Below are 20,405 nucleotides of genomic sequence, written 5' to 3' on the forward strand. Positions count from 1 at the left end.
GGGATGCTAGCTGTTAGTTTGAAACTTACTCATTTTTTTATATTTTTTTTGCAAATTTGAAAAGTCGATTTACAATGCTGCTCTTGAAATAATTAATTGTTTTACTTTGTTAATTACAAGTTTCCGACTGATGTTTTATGGAACTGTGGTCAATGCTTTTAAATGCTGAACGACGTCTTTTCTTTCACGTACTAAGTTGTGGTGTTAGTCTTTATTTGCGTAGTATTACGAAATCAAAGCATTAATATTAAACAAACTAAATACTTAGATAATTATTAAAAATAAATATTGTTCAAAAAATTCAAGCGATTTGAGGGCTTTAAATCACAGGCACCTATAAAAGACTTTTGCATTAGGTCATAATTCCATTTCGGTTCGATTGAGCTGATTCGCGCGCATTGCGTACTCGTAATCATCATTATAGCTACTAGAGGGCTGCGTAAATGGTTTTGAAAGGGCAATTAAAACATTTGCTTATTTGGCTATACTTCACTTCACTTCCTCAGAGCTTTCTAAAAGATTTCTGTAATACTGTACTACTGTACAGTAATGCAGCGAGTGCAATAAAATTCTATGTATGCATAATTGCAGTATATATCTATGTTACCTAAACTTAGCAATAACTTATCCCAATTATTCTTAACTTTGAATTATTTGATAGAGAAAAGCTTATTTATAAGATAATATACATACGTACATGTGCAAATCCTAAAAACAGGTGACCTTTGTGTTATTTAGTTTTATTTTCATTGTTGTAAACTAAGTATATCAAGATGGTTGCTTTTAGATATAATTCATAGACGTATACCTGAAGCCTCAAAAAAATGTTTAATCAATATGTTGCATAACTTTTGAGTTATAGATGTTTTAATTCAAAAAAATATTTAAAACAACTGAATTTTTTATGTAATTTTTAAGAGGTGAAAAATTAATTGTGTCAACTTTTGAAGCACACCATATATTGGTTTGAAATTTTATGTGCAATTAGTACCTATTGGAGCCTTCTAAATTCAATGACGTCCCCAAATTTACCCGATTGGCTCCACTTCTCGAGATAGCGGTACTTGAAACTTGGTTTAAATTTCAACTATTTCATAAAAAACTCTCTCAGTTTTGAAGATATTTTACTAAAATTGTACACACGATTGTATTTTAATATTACCTTCATTATCTCTTAAAATCACCGTAATCGGTACACTATAAAAACTTGATCCTCCACAACTGATTGTTCAGAGACGTTGTTTTGCGTTATAACTCCTCCAAATAAGCAGGTAAAAATTTATTATAGGTTCACTTTAACATATAGCACACATACAATTTATTATTCAGATATGAAGTTGGAGTTATAGTGCAAAAGCACATATCTGAATAATCAGCTGTATTGGAGCTATATGTTAATGTGAACCTATTTCGATAATTTTAAGAAATAATTAAGGTAATTTTAAGAAACCGTTATGTGCAAAATTTTAGTAAAATAACTTCAAAACTGAGGGAGTTATTTATAAAATAATTAAAATTTAATCAAATTTTCAAGTACCGGGGGATGCCACTGAATTTAGAACGTCCCAATTAAGTTCAACTTTTAAAATCTTTGCTCAAAATTTACCATTTGCACAGCGTAATTTGAACCCAGCTTATTCATTTGTTTTCTTTTTCAAATGTTTATTCTTCGTGTAACTTGATGAAATGAATTACACTTATATTTATTGATTTATTGAAAGATTACGAATAGAATCATATATAAAACATAAGTGTGCCCAAAAATTAAAAAATTAAACTTTTTGTTTTGAAAGTGTACCTTTTTTATAGATTTGCCCATATATGTACATATGTTTTTTATTAAAATAATATTTGATACTTGTGTCGCGGCGTACTAAAACAAAATGACTAACATTGAACATATAAACTGCTGCCGTTTACTGCACACCCAATTCTTTTACTGCACTCGCTGTGTAGTCCCGTTATTTTGGTGTATTTGGTATAAATCACTATTTTCCAGGGACCGAACATAACAGTTATTGATGAAAACTGTCATTGAAAAATTCACTATGAAGGAAATGTTCTACAACTAAGTGATACATACCACTCGATTTGTTTTTTCAGCAAGAATCATTTCATATTTGTAATACTTATGCAAAATTAAAAAAATAACGATTATTTTTGATTTGTATTTTATTAATCCGAAATAACAATTATTTTTATTTCTTATCCAAATTTTATGTAAATAACAGTTATTTTTGATTTTTATATTACATATATGTCTTAGATAACAATTATTGAAGACTTTTATGTATAAAAGTCATTAATAAAAATCAGTCACCGACTTATATTTTTTAAGTCATTATCATTTTTCGCAGCTAAGAATGTGTTGGAGAACCAAATTTACTAAGACTTATACAAATGACTTTTATAAGTATGATTTTAAAAATAAAAGTCAGTGACTGATTTATATTAATGACTTTTAGAAAAAAATCTTACTGCGTTTACTAAAATATGCTATAGTGCACAGTAAAATTAAAACCATTTGCGCAGCCCGCTAACACCTATACAAAATTACGGTCTTGGACATTAATTGGTGCGACTGGATTTGTGCAGGAAATGGAGTGGGTAGATCGCGGTGATTTGTTAATGCCATTGGTGCACAGTGGTCTAAAAGTGTGTTTATCAGACACCATAATAAAAGTCAATAAGACATATGAGACATATTTGAGGCACACATTAAACGAGAATTTGCCATATAAAGGAGGCCTCACCGACCGAGCAGTTTAGAGGCGGTAAATCTTTGCCGTCCCCACTGTGACTTCATGTCAGTAGGATATTTGTACTGTAATCTGCATAAGGATCTCCACGATCTTTTCATATTCTATTATATCCATCTTTCGCTTAGTTCCTTAGAGGAGAATATCTGGTATATTGAATTTTCAGGTGGCGAATGGTATGACCAACATCCTGCAAGACGTCAAGAGTAAAGTGTATCCCTGTATCCCGTTACCTATACCAATTGAATAGCACCATCAGTTGCTTTCTGAGAAATGCACTGTAAAGGTATGGCAGGTGGAACGATCGCTATGTCAGAGGAATGAATAAATATATATCCCATAATTAACATCAAAATGTTCGCTCGCTATTCAAAAATTTTAAAAAATCAGTGCAGCTACGACGATGAGATCTTCCAATCTAGAACTCATTTGTGAATGTAATTTTATATGAGCTATTTCGACCCACTGTATTTTTACTTTAGTTCGACATTATACGACTTCATTACGCACAAAGTTCATAAACATTAGCACATTCTTCTAGTCATTTCTTTTTGTGTGTATTAGAGATGCCAGATCGAAATAAAAAAATCGATTTTTGAATCGAATAAATCGAAATAAAAGTAATCGATGAAAGACGAAATTTTCAAAAAATAAATGGGAGATATTCCCATGACCCACTCATATAATTTTCCAATTAATGCCTTTTACCAAATTTTCTTAAAGAAACAAAACACTGTCATCTGACCAACACTGAAATTACAAACATTATTGCAAGTAATTTTTAAAACATGTATTGCCCATAAAGGTTTCAATATCTAGATTTATCCAAATGCTATCAGGTAACAAACCGTAAATACTTAAAAAAAATAGAGATAAAGTTTTCTATGGGCCGTTTTCACCATCTCTGGTTAACACTAATCTCCAGTTAAACATCGTTACCGACGTTATTGACTACATGCATATAACATTGTGTCGATAACGTCGGTAACGATGTTTAATTGGGGATTAGTGTTAACCAGAGATGGTGTAAACGGCCCTATATTAAGGACCGTTTGCACAATGTCTGGTTAATTCTAACTACCAGTTAAACATCGTTATCGACTTTATCGACACGCAACCTATGACATGGCCCTAAGACAACAATATGAGCACTCAACAAAAACTTCATAAATTCCTAGCCTTACTTAGGAAAATGGTTAAGGGCCATTCCATTGTGACTGTGTTACTCCAGAATGTGATTACAATTCACAATTTTTTTTACTACTTATGTCGTCGGAACTTGTATAACAGCGAAAGATATTTTTTAACATATAACGACAACTAATACCAAAAATACCAAATGATTTATTAGTTTAATGTACCTATCATTTGAATGAATGTGACTGGTGGGACACTGAAAAGAACTCCTTGTGTACTCAAGGATGAATTTTAGCCAAAACACTTAATCTTCACGAACGATGTTTTTGTGTTGCAAAAAAATGAATTATACGCTTACGTTTTCAATAAAAATGAGGTTTATATAATCTTCATAGAAATATTAAAAAATATTTAAATTGGTGACTGGACAAAAATTATAACTTCTTTTAATTTTTTTAATATTTTCCAACAGATTAATGAAATGTAGTCATTTAAAAAGAGGTTACTACTGAAATAGAGATAATTAGGGCATATCTAAATTTACATCGTTTTCCTCTTTTCAATGGAATGACCCTTAATTTTTTTGAAATTCCCAAAATTAACAGCCCAATTAAAAAGTGTATTGTACATAAACTAGCGGAACAAAGCATACGTAGATATATTTTTTGCAATACAAATATATGTTAATTCTATATTTCACTCCTTAATTACCCTTTTTAGAAAAAATGGAGTATTTTTATATGAATAATATATCTAGCACCGACAACAAAAAATGCTGAATCAACGATATTTTGCAGTAACGCGTACTAATAAGGTGGCTACAAAATTGCATACGCGAGATTTTCTCGAAAATATTATTTACTTATACACTGGCCCGGTCACTTGTACGGTTGCAGTTTTTAAATGCTTTAATTATTATTTTTTTTTTTCAATATTATCTTGTTTCAATTTGAGCTTGAAAATACTCTAAATTACAGCTAGATGTAATACCTAACCAGTTCCGAGCAAGAAAACTATTTAGTTGGAGTATTTTTAATATTTTTGGCATTTTATCAGCGAAATCAACGATTTTTCCCTACTTTCAAAAGGCTTCCCAGGGGAGCCCTGTAGTCCGAGGAGAAAGGGGGGTAGGTCATTGAATTCGTTGGTCTTTGCTCTCTCAAGTCGAAGAGATGGGAGGTGTCAAACCCCCTTCAACCTTTGTACCAGCTTTAAATTCAAATTTCTTTAAAATTTTCTACATAGATTTTCTAATGCAATGCTATATGCATCAATTGAGAAAAAATCGAATATCGATTCTCGAACGTTTTGAATCGAATCGGAACTATAAAATCGACAAAAAAATCTAATCAGATGGACTCGATTAATCGATCTTCGATTTAACCGATCTTGGATATAATCGATTTAAAAACGGCATCTCTAGTGTGTTTGTATTTGTTTGATTTACTCTTATCGTATCATTTGATAACCACTAAGCAAAAGTATTGTATCATACTTATATCTACCAATCTGCGTGGTATGTATGTGCATATGTATGTATATGTTCTTCTTCTAGAATGTGCATTTGAAACCCTCCAGCAAACACCCCAGTTTCGATTTTGTTATCGCAAAACGGTTCATAGCCTAAGTTTAAAAATATATTCCCATGAGCAATGCTGTTTCGGCGGCCGACGTACCAGAGTAGTTAGAAGTTTACTACCACTAGCTGCGGCCCAGGTTCGTTGACAGGCAATAGCGAACTCCCTTTTGTACTCCGGTAACGAAAACGATATATAATTAAAATAAATAACAAATAAAATAAAAAGACGACGTTTCGGAACAGTGTTGCCGTTGTACGACTAAAGGGGCAATTTAAGCGGCAATACCCTTTGACCCGACTTTTAGAAAATTTTGATTTTTTGACCCTTTTCCAAAATTATGTGCGACTTTTGCCCCTTTTCAGAAATTTTTTTTAGGAAATGTTAACAGAACCAAGCTATTCAAAAATATTTCCTCCTTAAGTACTAAAAATGCATCACTTAGAACTTTTAAAGGAAATGCAACTCTTCTCCTTGCAGCAACTAGAATTATGTGTATGTTTGCAAACTTGTTTTATGCAAAGCTTGTCCCGCTATTTCCTTTTTTAATTCAACAGATTTATTCTTTTACTCTTAAAGAAAAGCAAAAATAATATGGTGACCCTTTTTTCGTCAATGACCCCTCTTTTGCGACTTTCTGAAAATTCTCAACGGCAATACTGAGTCCAGCGGTGTTAAATCGCACGATAATGCGGTCACCAAAAGTTTCCTGCAATAAATTGATTGTTTCGTTGGCTGTATGGCATGTAGCGCCGTCTTGTTGGAACTAAAGGTCGTCCATATCAACATCCTCCAATTCAAGCACGAAAACGTCATTAATCATGGCTCTATATCGTCTATAGGACTCATTCGGGTCTTCCGCCCTTTTGGCGCTTAGGGATCGATATTTTATATGGGAAAAAAACAACTTCTCGTAGAAATGGTTAAATAAATAATTGAATATTATTATTGGGAATCTTTTGTAGAGAATCCGAGTTTCTCCTATCGAAAAATAGATTTTCAAGAATTCCATACCATTTATACGAAGAGTTGTTTTTCCCCGTGTAAAATACATGAAAAACTTTTAGCGCTTTGAGCTACCTCTAAATATTATTTCATTTCAAAATAAAAAAATAGAGGTATATTATTTTTTTGGTATAGAACAATCCTAGGGGGTGAGAGCATTAAAATTCCGACTTCACTTAATTTGGGTCACCCTAATGTACATGCGTATATACATATATTGCTAATTTGAAAGTGCGATACATTGATGCACAACAACAATGCACATACAGCTAGAAATCCACAGGACGTATTTATTTTAAAAAGAAAATAGCGGGACATGCTTTGCACAAAACAGGGTTGCAAACATACAAATAAATCTAGTTGCTGCAAGGAGAAGAGTTGCATTTCCCTTAAAACTTTTAAGTGATTCATTTTTTCGTACTTATAGGAGGAAATATTTTTTAGTAGCATGGTCTCTGAAAAGGGGCAAAAGTCGCACATAATTTTGGAAAAGGTCAAAAAATCAAAATTTTCAAAAAGTCGGGTCAAAGGACATTGCCGCTTAAAAAGGGTCAAATTGCCTCTTTAGTTGAACAACGGCAACACTGGCTGGACTATTTTTTGTGGGGTTATATGTGTAGGGCCCCAATTGCTGCAAAAAGTAGCCAAAAATTGGGCCTCTCGGCTGGAATTTATTCTAGCCAACCCGAAATCATTTTTGAAACATAATGACAAACCCTTATCTTAATAATAAAGCTAAATTCTTGGCCATAACATTAAACTATATGCGTTTTATTTCTTCTTGAAAACCACATGTCTTAAAAATGCCCTTTACTGGCCAGAAATGCGATTGCTTTATAAAAAAGAGAACCATTTTGAAATATGAGGGTTTTTACTCTCTAGAAAATAATTTACGTAATTCACATACACGGTTTTGCATTATCTTGATACGCGGTTTTGTACTTTAAGTCCTGAAAAGCAGAAGGTTGCTTAAAATGACAATATTATGAAATGCGTGAGCCCGATAAGGATGAGTAGGCAAAACACGAACTTTTTCAGGGTTGGGTGTAACCTCAAACACATTTTGCACTATGGAAGAACAAAATTTTTTTTGGACAAAGAAATCACCATTAGTTTTTATAGAGAAACTAGCAGACCCAGCGAACTTCGTACCGTCCAAAATTAATTTTTGTTATTGAAACATTTTGGTACAATTTCATCAACAATTCACGTTCACGATTTTCAGTGGCACATTTATTTGCTAATATTACGGTTTGGTGGTTGTCACAAGGCATATTTCCATTTCCGTCTTATGGCGTTTTCGTTTTTACCTCCCTTTTATTAGCTCGGGATGTAACTATGTAATATTGATGCGCCTAAAAGATGCAGCGATTTCTATTCTCAAGTTACATACCTGATGACAGTACGAATGGAAATTTTAATAGCGAGGTTTTAGTTTTTTAAACTATAATTTTATTTTAGGTCTATTACATGCGCCCCACGCTTTTCATTTTCAATCTCATAAATTGTTTATAATGACTTTCTTTATTTTATTTATTTTCTACTTTTTAGTCTTGTCTCTATAAAAGTTTGCAATAGATATTAAAAAAAAATTCAACTTGCAGTGAAAAGAGAACAGTAGACTATGCAAGCAAAATGTGGTTTCCTCACGTTTAGTATATAGATACATATAGGGTGGTCCAAAAATGCATGTGAAAAAAGTAAAGTCGGAATTTTTATGCTCTCACCCCCTAGGATTGTTCTATACCGAAATAATACCCTTATTTTTTATTTTGAAATCAAAAAATATTTAGAGGTCGCTCAAAGCGCCGAAAATTTTCCATGTATTTTATATGGGGAAAAAACAACTTTTCGTAGAAATGGTATAGAATAGTTAAAAATCTATATTTTTCTACCAGAAAACTCTGTTTATCTGCAGGAAACTCCCAGTAATAATACCGAACTGTTTATTTAACCATTTTTTGCAATAGGACCAATAAAAATCGTTAGTATTAAAAAATCGTTAAATAAACACTTGGGTATTATTACTGAAGGTCTCCTGAAGAGAACCACAGTTTTCCGATCGAAAAATATTGACTTCCAAGAATTCTACACCATTCCTACGAAAAAATTTGTTTTCCCCATATAAAAATACATGGACAACTTTGAGCGCTTTGAGCGACCTCTGAATATTTTTTGATTTCAAAATAAAACAAGGGGTATACTTTTTTTGATATAAAACAATCCTAGGGGGTGAGAGCATTACAATTCCGACTTACTTGGACCACCCTAATGTACATACATATAGCAGCAATTAATTTCATTTAAAGAAATGGCGTGTCGTCCATTTCCGCTGTAGCGTATTTAGTGCATATTTTTGGAATTGTTTAAATTTCCATTCTTAAATTAACTTGATGACAGTACGAATGGGAATTATGGAAAGCAAGTTTTTAGTTGTTAAACTATATTTTTTTTATAATTTTAAATACCCCTTTAAGCAATAAATTTAGTTTGTATTTTGAAATACTTTTCTATTCAGTATTTTCGTCACATCGTAAAGTTTTCATTTACAGCACTGTCATTTATTTTTTTGTCATTTGCAAATTCTCTGATTTGGATTATCAAAAATGTTAGAGGTCATGCAAAGTGTGTTACATAAAAATTGATGGAAGATAGATACCGCGGCACAGTGGTTCATTTAATGTTCATAATTAATTTTTCAACCAATTCGATTAATTTTTTTCTACATGAAAACATATAAAATTAGCAAGTGACCCATTGAGCCCGATTTTTTGAATTTTAATTTGTTTATATAAATTTTTTTAGTTTACGCGTTCCAGCCATTCCTATTATAGAAATGCAAGCAGAAGAAGCCCCCCCCCCCAAAACCGAGCCCACGATCCGGCCCTGGTTGGACATTTAATCTGTAAATACTTTAGTAATAAAATATACTGATGCTTTGTATTTTTGTAATTCAGGGTTAATGATTGAACGACGATTTTTGTCCATAAGTATTTTTTTTTTAACTACACAAGTAGTTTCGCTTATGTAGTTTTACAGTCCCTTAAATTTTGGTATAATAAAGTATAAGTATGAAATGGCTCAAAATCGCGTTAATTTTTGGGAACTTTTTTCGTTGAAGGTGTTGCACTTTTTCTCCTACATAAGTATATAAAGCATACTAAAATTTTTTGAACATACAGTTACAATATGTATAGAGGAAATGCAAACAAAAGCTTATAAAAAATATAAAAATCAACGGGAATTCCTAGCCACTTTAAACTTGCACTTTATTATACTACAAATAAAGGGACTATAAACTGCATGTCCGAAAGTTTTCTAAAAATTCTGACAACAAAGTTTTAAATTTTAATGAAAATTTTTTGTAGAAAGTTTGAAACTTTGATTTTTATGGTTTAGGTCGTTGAATTGACTATATTTTTATAAAAAAGCTAATATTACACAAAAGGTTATTGAGTTATCAAAATTTGTCAATATATTGCGCTGCTATTTTCGTGAAAAGTGTTCTACATATATAATATACGTATGTATGTATGTATATACACTTTGCTACGTTTTGTTTTGTAAAGAAATTTTTCCCCAATAATTTTTGTGAAATACTTCTTAATATTCTTCCATTTGCTAAAATAAAGATAGAAATATGGGGTACTACTGTGTAATAAAATACATTTATTAAAATATATAGTATGCATAAAGTAAAGGTTATATAAAAAGGATCTTTCTATTGAGCGTATTCTTCATAAAAGAAAGAATGCATATAAGAAAGGGTTTCTGTGAACTTCTGTGTTTCTAATATGCAATAAGTATTTTAGATATATATTTTTTTTATAAAAGAATTGACCACATTTTTTCGGAAAAATTTGGCACAATTTTAAATTTTAATTTCCATCAATGGCAAGAACTGTGGAAAAACATAAACTATAGATAGCTCTGTATAGCAAGTTAGCTACTCAAGTCTCTAGAAAGGGTGTTCAGAAAAATTTTTCATTATCAAAGAAATTGTCTGCTATTTATTTATCCAAGCAAAATGTGAAACTTTCGCTAACCTCTATGTATATAGGAATACTTTCACTTTATTTTAATATTTTAAAAATTATTTTCTAAAAACCTGTTAAAAAAGATAACCCATTTCATGCGTACAGGTTTAGAGCGAACCATGCAGTAGTTGAAAACAGTGGTTCCCCAAAAAACGAAAAAAATTAGATGTTATAAAAAATGTCTTAACCAATATTATTTTTTTGTTTTTAGTTTTTAGAAAAATTAGTATGCAGTAGTAACGGGTGATTTTTTAAGAGCTTGATAACTTTTTTTTAAAAAAAAACGCATAAAATTTGCAAAATCTCATCGGTTCTTTATTTGAAACGTTAGATTGGTCCATGACATTTACTTTTTGAAGATAATTTCATTTAAATGTTGACCGCGGCTGCGTCTTAGGTGGTCCATTCGGAAAGTCCAATTTTGGGCAACTTTTTCGAGCATTTCGGCCGGAATAGCCCGAATTTCTTCGGAAATGTTGTCTTCCAAAGCTGGAATAGTTGCTGGCTTATTTCTGTAGACTTTAGACTTGACGTAGCCCCACAAAAAATAGTCTAAAGGCGTCAAATCGCATGATCTTGGTGGCCAACTTACCGGTCCATTTCTTGAGATGAATTGTTCTCCGAAGTTTTCCCTCAAAATGGCCATAGAATCGCGAGCTGTGTGGCATGTAGCGCCATCTTGTTGAAACCACATGTCAACCAAGTTCAGTTCTTCCATTTTTGGCAACAAAAAGTTTGTTAGCATCGAACGATAGCGATCGCCATTCACCGTAACGTTGCGTCCAACAGCATCTTTGAAAAAATACGGTCCAATGATTCCACCAGCGTACAAACCACACCAAACAGTGCATTTTTCGGGATGCATGGGCAGTTCTTGAACGGCTTCTGGTTGCTCTTCACTCCAAATGCGGCAATTTTGCTTATTTACGAAGCCATTCAACCAGAAATGAGCCTCATCGCTGAACAAAATTTGTCGATAAAAAAGCGGATTTTCTGCCAACTTTTCTAGGGCCCATTCACTGAAAATTCGACTCGTTGCTCGTTAGTAAGTCTATTCATGATGAAATTTCAAAGCATACTGAGCATCTTTCTCTTTGACACCATGTCTGAAATCCCACGTGATCTGTCAAATACTAATGCATGAAAATCCTAACCTCAAAAAAATCACCCGTTAGTATGGATTAAACTGCGTGAAAAATTTCCAAAAAACAACGCGATTTTTTTGCAACATCAAACTTGCACTTTGTTATACTAAAATTTTATGGGCTATAAAAATGCATACATACAGTTTTTCTAGAAAATCTGATAAGAAAGTTGTCAATTACTATGCAAATTTAATGAATTTTCATGAGCTTTGCGCAAAGTGAACAGATTTAGTTTTTAGGTTTTTCGTTGTATTATGAATACGGTTTTCAGATTTCTGTGGCCAAAAAGCGGACCTTTCTAAAGCACCGAATCCGAACATACAATGTTGTTTTTCGAATAAAAAGACATAATGTCTTTTAATACAACTTTATTTAAAACAAAACAAATAGAATACAACTTGAAAAATGATATGGAAAACACATTTTGAGAAGTTTTGGCTACTCTCGCTTGTTTAATTATATTTATAATTATTTTTTATGATAGTATAACTTAGTAGTTTAAAAAAAAATATGTACCTAAATCAAAATTTTAAACTTTGTAGAACATTAGTAGATTTCTAGAATTGTTCAAAACAGTGCAGTTGCAGTTTTGTAGCCCATTAAATTTTAGTAGATCAAAGTGCAAGTTTGAAGTTCCTTGGACTTACCGCCGATTTTTGGAAATTTTTTGTTCGCACATTTTCCTCCATCCAAATTAATTCCAAACATTTTTTGAATGGAGAAAATGAACAACACCTTCCACAAAAAAAATTCACTAAAAATCAACGGTATATCCTAGCTACTTAAAAGTTGCACTTTGAATTGAATGGGCTACAAAACTGCAAGCTCAGAATGTTTATAAAAAATCTAATTAAAAAGCTCAAAATTTTTATGAACTTTTGTCGAATTTTGCTAATTTTTGAATAAAGATTAAAATTTTGACTTACATGGTCTTTGTTAGATAACGAATGAAAGTGTTCTTAAAAAATTAAACACATCACATAATCTAAAGGGGAATTACCAAAGAATACTAAAATGTCTCTTCTCTATTTATATTTCGCCACTGTATTAGGGATGTCAGTGGCAAAAAAACATCGATGTTTTTCTTTGATTGAAGTGTACATCATCATACATCGATGCATCGATTTGCATAGGATTTTTCAGATAATGTTTCACAACAAAATAGGGATTTTCTCGAAATCTTGCACGTTGCACGGATTGTACGAAATGCAAAAATACTATTCCAAATTTCGAAGAGTACGACAGCACCCCATTGCAAAGTGGTAGCATGTATGGGTATCAAGCAGCGAAATTATGTATCAATTACAATAGCAGGAGACAGCAAAAAAAAAAATGAAGTGAGCGAGATGAGAGGAATGAAAGAAATATGTAGCAATTCCTACAACAAAACAACTAGCAACTAAAAATATCCTGGCCAGGATTTTTTCAGCCCACCCAATCGTGAAATATTTCCTAACACGTTAAATTTCATACAACGTAGATTTCACCCATTAAATAAATGGGTGCAGGTCGGATCTCTTGCTATTAGAATAATATACTTTTTTCCTAGCATCAAGGAATGTTTTTTTCTAAGTGTAGCCACTATGCCCGTCATTCCATTGCTTTCGGCCCTCAACCATATGTTGAGTGGATGGTATGGCTCCATATATACTTTGGACAGCCCCTTTGCCGGTGTCCTTGCGGGTTCCACAGAAAAGCCATTTCGGCGATGTTGGCGTTCCAGTTGCCGTTGATAACCTCAGTGCCTGTCAGTTTCCAGAGATCTGTATTAAAAATTGATTTTTGCCAAAAGATAAAGCATACTTTCCGAAAACATGCAGAAAAAGACTAACCACATCTCCGAGCCATATAAGAGGATGGGTTTAAAACTGAACAAAGATTTCAGTGACAAGACTTCAAAAGCAAAACTTCAAATTCAAAAACTTGTCAAAACGGTATGGATAAGGTATCGAAGTCGCGAAATATCTTCAAGCTAAATGTCTCGCTATCGTTCAATAACATACAAGATGGGCCCCAACGAGTTAATACTAGAAACATATTTCTGCCATGACTAACATAATCAAGACACCATCATATTCCTATAAACCAGGTGGACATCTGATAGCCATCTTTAATGTCTAATGGTTTACCCTACGGAATGTTTATAATTTTCTTATTAATTAAACGCTTCGTTGACAGTCTGTGATAAATGGCTTCGAGATTTATTTGGGTGTGAAATAGAACAGCAAATGCTTCCGTTTGGCATCAATTAAAACATGTTAAAGCTGTCAATATTTATCGCTAAAACGTACATTTCTTAATTACAAGAAAATTGTGTACGCAATTTTTAGTATAAATACATGATGAGCCTAATTGGTCTGAGGTAGTGCGGGAAATACGTTCGACAGCACAACATAATTCTATTAATTGTAGAAAGACAAAAATAAGAGACATGTTTCGTAAGTAAAGCGTGAAACTGCAGGATAAATATACATATATAAGTATCGGAAATAGTGATTAGCAGCAATCCAATCACACACTAAGTATCAGCTCAATAGGTCATTCGAAATCCACTTGGTAGTGTTGATCCAGTATTTCGTGGCTAAAGAAACATCCACTCACAATGGCGATCGACGGGAGATATAAAAAATCAATAATTTAACTTTGACTTTAGTTCCTCATTCATATAAAAACAAAATCAAAGTGGTGCATAAATACAATTAATTACGTTTCTTTTTCTCTCTGTAGCTGGCGCTAGCAGCATTTGTGCCTTGGTACTGGTTTTGATGTGCAGCAGTGCTGCTACTGCCCTCAACATGACCAACATCTGCTTGTTATTGAAAAATAATGCTCGCATAGCCAGCGCAGATTCTTGCTCAAATTATTACACATGCTCCAACGGTGCTGCTACATCTCAAAGTTGTTCTTCTGGCACCTATTTCGACAAGAACTCACAGGCTTGTGTCAGCACGGCTCCAAGCTATTGCTCATCAAATAGTACTACTACAAACCCATGCGCTGGACACGCTACTGGCTCTTTTGCGGCAGTATCAGGTTCCTGTACCAACTACTATTACTGCGGGACCAACGGTGCGGAAGAAGGCACATGTCCTAACAATCTCGTGTTCAACCCGACGACCCAATCGTGCGACTATTCAAGCAACTATCCCTGTCAGAGTTCTAACACTAGTTCAAGCGATGCCAACGCCGTTATCAACTTGTGTTTGTATATCCAAAAGGGAATCTACTTTGGCAATGCTTTCAGCTGCGCTGGCTGGCAGAAGTGCTATAACGAGAGCAGCTTTACTACCGGATCCTGCAGTAACGATTTGGTCTTCGATACGGCGAACGCGATATGTAACTATCCAGCGAACGTTGACTGTTCCCAGGTATATTTGCTTTGTGTCAGGAAACTTCAAGTTGACATCTAGCTAACAAAATGCGAATCTTTAATTGCAGGTAACCAATGACCCCAATTTGGATGTCAATGCAGCTAGTGACGGTGGCACATGTACAACAAGTGTAAGTAATTCATTTCGATATGTTTCGCTCTCAAATTGTTGGGAATCGCAATACTCACATTGTATTAAATTCGCTTTTTGTAGGGGGAACTCAAAAATGCCACTGCATGCAATCAATATTATATATGTAATAATGCTAAATGGCAGCTGATAACATGCAGTACCGGCAAGTACTACGACACGGTATCAAAGACTTGCGTGAACAGAAATGTTGCTTACAATGACTGTGATCGTTGCTTGGGTACCAATCTCCAATTTGTAAACGCATTTGGTACTAATTGCACTGGCTACTTGTATTGCGTAGAAGGCGTTGAAAAGAGTAGTGGCACCTGCCCGACCGGAGACTACTTCAACGAAGATATGGGTGGTTGTGTGAGCGAAAATCCGAATTACGTATTCTGTACGAGTGAATCCTCGTCGTCTGCGACTACAACGAGTGGTAGCACTGATGATACCACAGCATCTGGTGAGACGACTGCTAGCGCAGCAACCACAGAAGCAACCACTGAGGCAGCTAAATAAAATAATTTCAAGTCCTTGCAAGAAGAGTGTATACATTTGTACATATGTACTCATTTGTAATTTAACTTTCAGAGGAGTTTCAATATACATACATGCAAATAACTTTTTGATGCAAATAATAAAAATAAATCGAGTTTATTACGTATGGTTTGTACTTTGTAGAGAAGTTTATGCGAAAACAGACAAACTTTAGTTTCAAACTGATGTCGCCTCACGGCAAGAGCTCGGCCTCGACCTATCTTGAAGTCTCAACAAAGATTGCGGTAGTTATCAAACATTATCGAATTTATTTTTAATAGCTAAAAAAATTTATTATTTTAGTTTTTTGCCCCATATGGCCTCAAAATCTCGGAGTCGGTTACTACACTATCCTGTCCGTTAAAATTGAACTTGACAGGAAGTTGGTGCCGTGTGGAGTATTCCAGAAGTAGGTATGTACCAGGGATATTGCGAAACATTGCATCAAATGATACGAATGTTTTTCGAATGAGAAAGTATACATGGGCCGAGAGTCCACTCTAATATTGTTGAAATGGCTCTAAAGCTGTCTAGCCATGGTGCGGATAATAACCTGCTTTTAGCTTCACGCGCTAAACGGTTAAGTAGTATATGAAGCAACATTGATGGGCCTTCAACAAGTACTGCTAAAATTCTCATAAGCAACCTAGAAAAAATTTTAGACTCCTCCTGCGAAATCGAAGGCTCGGATGTAGAATCAGGAGACATTAAAAAATGTGAAATTAAAGCTTAAGGCCTATCTTAAAGAAAAATGAGCTCAACTCGGTGAAAATCCTCACGATTGTTGGAAAACTAAACTAAAATACAACAAATTGAGAGATCTGGCCCGCAAATATTTGAGCGCCCCACCCGCCAGCGTTCCAAGTGAGCAATTGTTCAGTGCAGCCGGCCTTATATACGAGCCTCTAAGAAATCGCCTCATGGGAGAAAGGCAGCAAAATTACCTTTTTTATTAAATATAATATGCCCCTTTTTAACTTTGACTACTAGATTTAAACACTGTATAGGTTCGGAACTCGTTCAATGTTCTAATAATTTACAAAATTTTTAAGTAATAAAAACGATGACTTAAATTGATTGATTATAGCTTTTTCGCATTCGCATTCACATTCGCGAATGTAAAAAATATGACATTCGAAACATCCCTAGTATGTACATACTTTATAGCCTGGTCCTGACTTCACCTCAGCTGTATGTTGACCAAGTCTTTTGCTAATTTTTTACTTCTACCCACATTTGATTGTTGGAGTTGATTTTGCTTATCCTAATCGGCTATTTTGCTTATTCTAAATAACCGCCGAGCAAGCGGAAAAACTTACAATGTCAAAGGAATAGCAAGCATATTATTTATCCGCAACCGGATAAATGATTAATCTTATCTTCTTCTTCTATATATATAAAAAAAAAAATGTCTTTCGTATGACGGCGATGCCTGACCAAACGGCTGAACCGATTTCAATTCTGTGAAAAGTCCTTTTTTGGACCTTCTGTGTGGAAGGTTTTTCGATTAAAAAAAATTCAAAACTTTTTGTTATTGTTGCCAAAAAATTAAGAAAGCTGAGACGTCACGATCTCACAATTTCATAGAGTTTTCCGTATATTGTATGTCACTAAACTACCAAACGGCGGGACCTATTTCGTTCATATTTGGAACATACATATGTCAGCACCTTTAAGAGAAATATACCGGCTAAAAATTAAATCGCTAGGTGGCGATGGGGTCGGGACGCTCCTAAAAACTGCATTTAATTGCAGATTTGGCTCATATTTAAAACATTGTTAGCCAGATGCAAGGAATATTTGGACTAAAAAATTACACGATAGGAGGCACTCAGGTCGGGATATTCCTAACGTTCTTATACAGTGGGAGAAATACATATTCAATCGTCACAATAAAATTTTGAAGCCTCTTTTTTGAGAGCAACAATATATCTCTTAAGCAAACTACGCTGGGGAACTGAAACTTGGCAGGGATGCATTAATTGTAAATACCCTACTTATGGCGAAAGGTGGCAGATATTGGTAAAGGGAGCGTGGCACCTCCCATACAACCTTATTTTCTCATATCGTCTATCTCTGGAACCGCATTATGCTAACGTCCTAAATTTGAAACAGGCACAAATGTTATCAATATCGTACCTTCAAAGAAAAGTGGCAGGTATTGGAAAATGGGGCGTGGCACCTCTCATACAAACTGAAATTCTCATATCGCTTATCGCTGGAACCGCTTAAGCCAACGTTCTTAAATTTGGCACAGCTATGTATATATCGTCGGCCGCTATGGTGTAGTGGTAAGCAGTGCGCACTTCCACTCCGCAACGCCTGGGTCTTTCTTAACAGCGGTCGTCCCTCGGCAGGCAGTGGCAAACCTCCGAATGTATTTCTGCTCATAAAAATACAATCGCCATTCGGAGTCGGCGTAAAACTGTAGGTCCCTCCGCTTTGTGTGACAACATCAAGGCGTTCGCCACAAATCGGAGGAGAAGCTCGGCCAAACACTAAAATGTGTGTAAGCGCCAATTTATTATTATAGATTTTTTCGACCAAAGTATCGCTTATACATATGCATATCATCGTTTAAAATACAAAACCGCGTAACTGACATTTGCTGCCAACAATTGGATTTGTCACACAAGCTCTTGGCTTAATCTTTATCCATTCGTCCTGAAATATACTAGCCAGAAATGCGTTTGCTTTATAAAAAAGCGAACCATTTTAAAATATAAGTGTTTTTACTCTCTAGAAAATAATTTATGTAACCTCACATACGCGGTTTTGCATTTTGTTCATACGCGGTTTTATACTTTTAACGACGATATGTTATTCATACTGTGCTAACGACGCAAAGTGGAAGGTATTGGAAAAGGGACGTGGCACCTCCCATACAAACTGAATTTCTCAAATCGCGTATTTTGCAGATCCAATGGATAGCGCTGCTGCCGAAATATGTATATATGTAGAAACCCCATGTGTTTACTTTTCAGATGGCTAAATGAAATTGTGTAAGCGCACCTTTGTCTGACGCCCTCATACACCCTTAATGCGATCTTGCATTTACCTCCGATTTAGGAAATTGCTCGGGGCGGCTGTTATTGCAGCAGTAAGACTAAAAGAAACCAGTTCATAAATATTAAGACGAATTTTAAAAGTGACGAATCGGCAAGGAAAGATTCGACCACATCCGTCCATGAAGGAGCACGGTAGGTATATCAATGGCTCCATTTCAACGACATTCAAGAGATCACACGACTCATTTAGCCAATGAACGGGAAAACTTTTCATCCTGTGGGGTAGCGAGGATTCTTGACCCTCCTGTAACGGAAAATGCTCATCTGTGCTCTTGAGTTTCCTTATAAGCACTTTTATTGGCTTACGCACCGGACCAATGTTGTAGTTGCAAGATCAGAGAAGATTTTGCGCGCTTGGCAGTAATTTCACAGTTAGAAATAAGAACATCGGTAAAGCTCATGACATCGAAATCGATTAGTATTGTCGTAAGCGCCATTTTGACGATTTTTAGTTCTAGATGCCGTTATATATTTTGAAATAACGTCTTTCGATTGGTGTTATCAGTTTTTAGATATCTCCTTTAGTTTCCGAGATATTGACTAATTCGATAATGTAGTAAACATTTAGTTAGTGATGCAGTCATATTAAACTAATCAATATCTTAAAAATGTCGTTCTCCATTTTTTGATATCTCCTTTAGTTTCCGAGATATTGAGTAAAAAGTGTCGTTAATTTAGTAGAAATTTTGATCACATTTTGTCGTATTTCATACAAAGTGGCAGCCAAAGTGTGGACAAATGACGCTTACGACAAAATTTTGCTAAAGAAAATCCTTCATAAACTCAAAACTATTTAACAATAAACATTAAACATTAAATAATTTAAGAGTTTTGTGAACTAGTAACATTTTCAGAGACTTTGGAGAAAATCTATCTTCGCGTTTTTGAGAAATTGTATTCCAAACTTCAATCGCGATTTCCCAGAACCTACCGAATTTAACATCTTTTGCCCAGGCGACGATATATAAATAGGCAAACATGTTTTCCTTACCATTTTGCAACTAAACCATACTTCTAAGGTATGAAGAATTATTTTATCATTAGAAAGGTATTTTGAAGCTGAAGTGCGGAAAATTACTCAAATTTCAAATAAGTTTAATACAAATCGAAAAAATCAATTCAAAATCGACACTTATACAAATGCCATAATGTACAAGAGGGGGAAAAGGCTCCTAAATGTATGCTTTAATATTAATAAAGAATTAAATAAACGAGCTAAGCAGCAGTTTAGGAATAATATTTATGTACAGTTGATTGAAATTCGTACAAGAAGGTAAACGCATAGACAGACGGCAACGTGGATGTTGATTTCAACTCCCCGCATTTCACCTCAAGTAACCTCATATCAACTCCTCTCAGTTCACCTCAACTCATCTCACCCCAACTCACCTAATTCCATATGAACTGAATTCACCTCACCTCTTTCAACTCACCCCAACTTAACTCACCTTAACTTATCTAAGCTCACCTCACCTGAACCCACTTCACTACAATTCACTTCTCATTAATTCAACTCACTTCAAATAAGTTTAGTGGTAGAATTTCAGCCGCTGGGCGAACACAAGTATGTATTCATAAAAGAACGATATTATCGATTGCTATGACTAAATCGACGACAATAACAATGTGCTTTTTGA

General features: G+C 34.3%; 1 protein-coding gene across 1 annotated transcript; it reads left to right on the forward strand.

Annotated features, from left to right (window-relative positions):
* The first annotated feature begins 14,091 nt into the window (after positions 1 to 14,091).
* On the forward strand, positions 14,092 to 15,745 carry LOC118740151 (peritrophin-48-like). The gene is made up of 4 exons (XM_036471646.1): positions 14,092 to 14,098; positions 14,388 to 15,028; positions 15,099 to 15,161; positions 15,245 to 15,745. The coding sequence occupies exons 1-4, from the start codon at positions 14,092 to 14,094 to the stop codon at positions 15,680 to 15,682; spliced, it is 1,149 nt and encodes a 382-aa protein (XP_036327539.1). The 3' UTR covers positions 15,683 to 15,745.
* The last annotated feature ends 4,660 nt before the right edge of the window (positions 15,746 to 20,405 follow it).

The sequence above is a fragment of the Rhagoletis pomonella genome, unplaced genomic scaffold (assembly GCF_013731165.1).
Source record: "Rhagoletis pomonella isolate Grant_MI unplaced genomic scaffold, Rhpom_1.0 Rhpom_scaffold_00005, whole genome shotgun sequence".
Lineage (NCBI taxonomy): Eukaryota > Metazoa > Arthropoda > Insecta > Diptera > Tephritidae > Rhagoletis > Rhagoletis pomonella.

Bases quoted from the DNA above. Each gene is read 5' to 3' on its own strand.
- LOC118740151 (XM_036471646.1), top strand. The intron at 15,029-15,098 runs GTATATTTGCTT...CTTTAATTGCAG, and splicing joins CGAACGTTGACTGTTCCCAG to GTAACCAATGACCCCAATTT. The intron at 15,162-15,244 runs GTAAGTAATTCA...CGCTTTTTGTAG, and splicing joins GTGGCACATGTACAACAAGT to GGGGAACTCAAAAATGCCAC.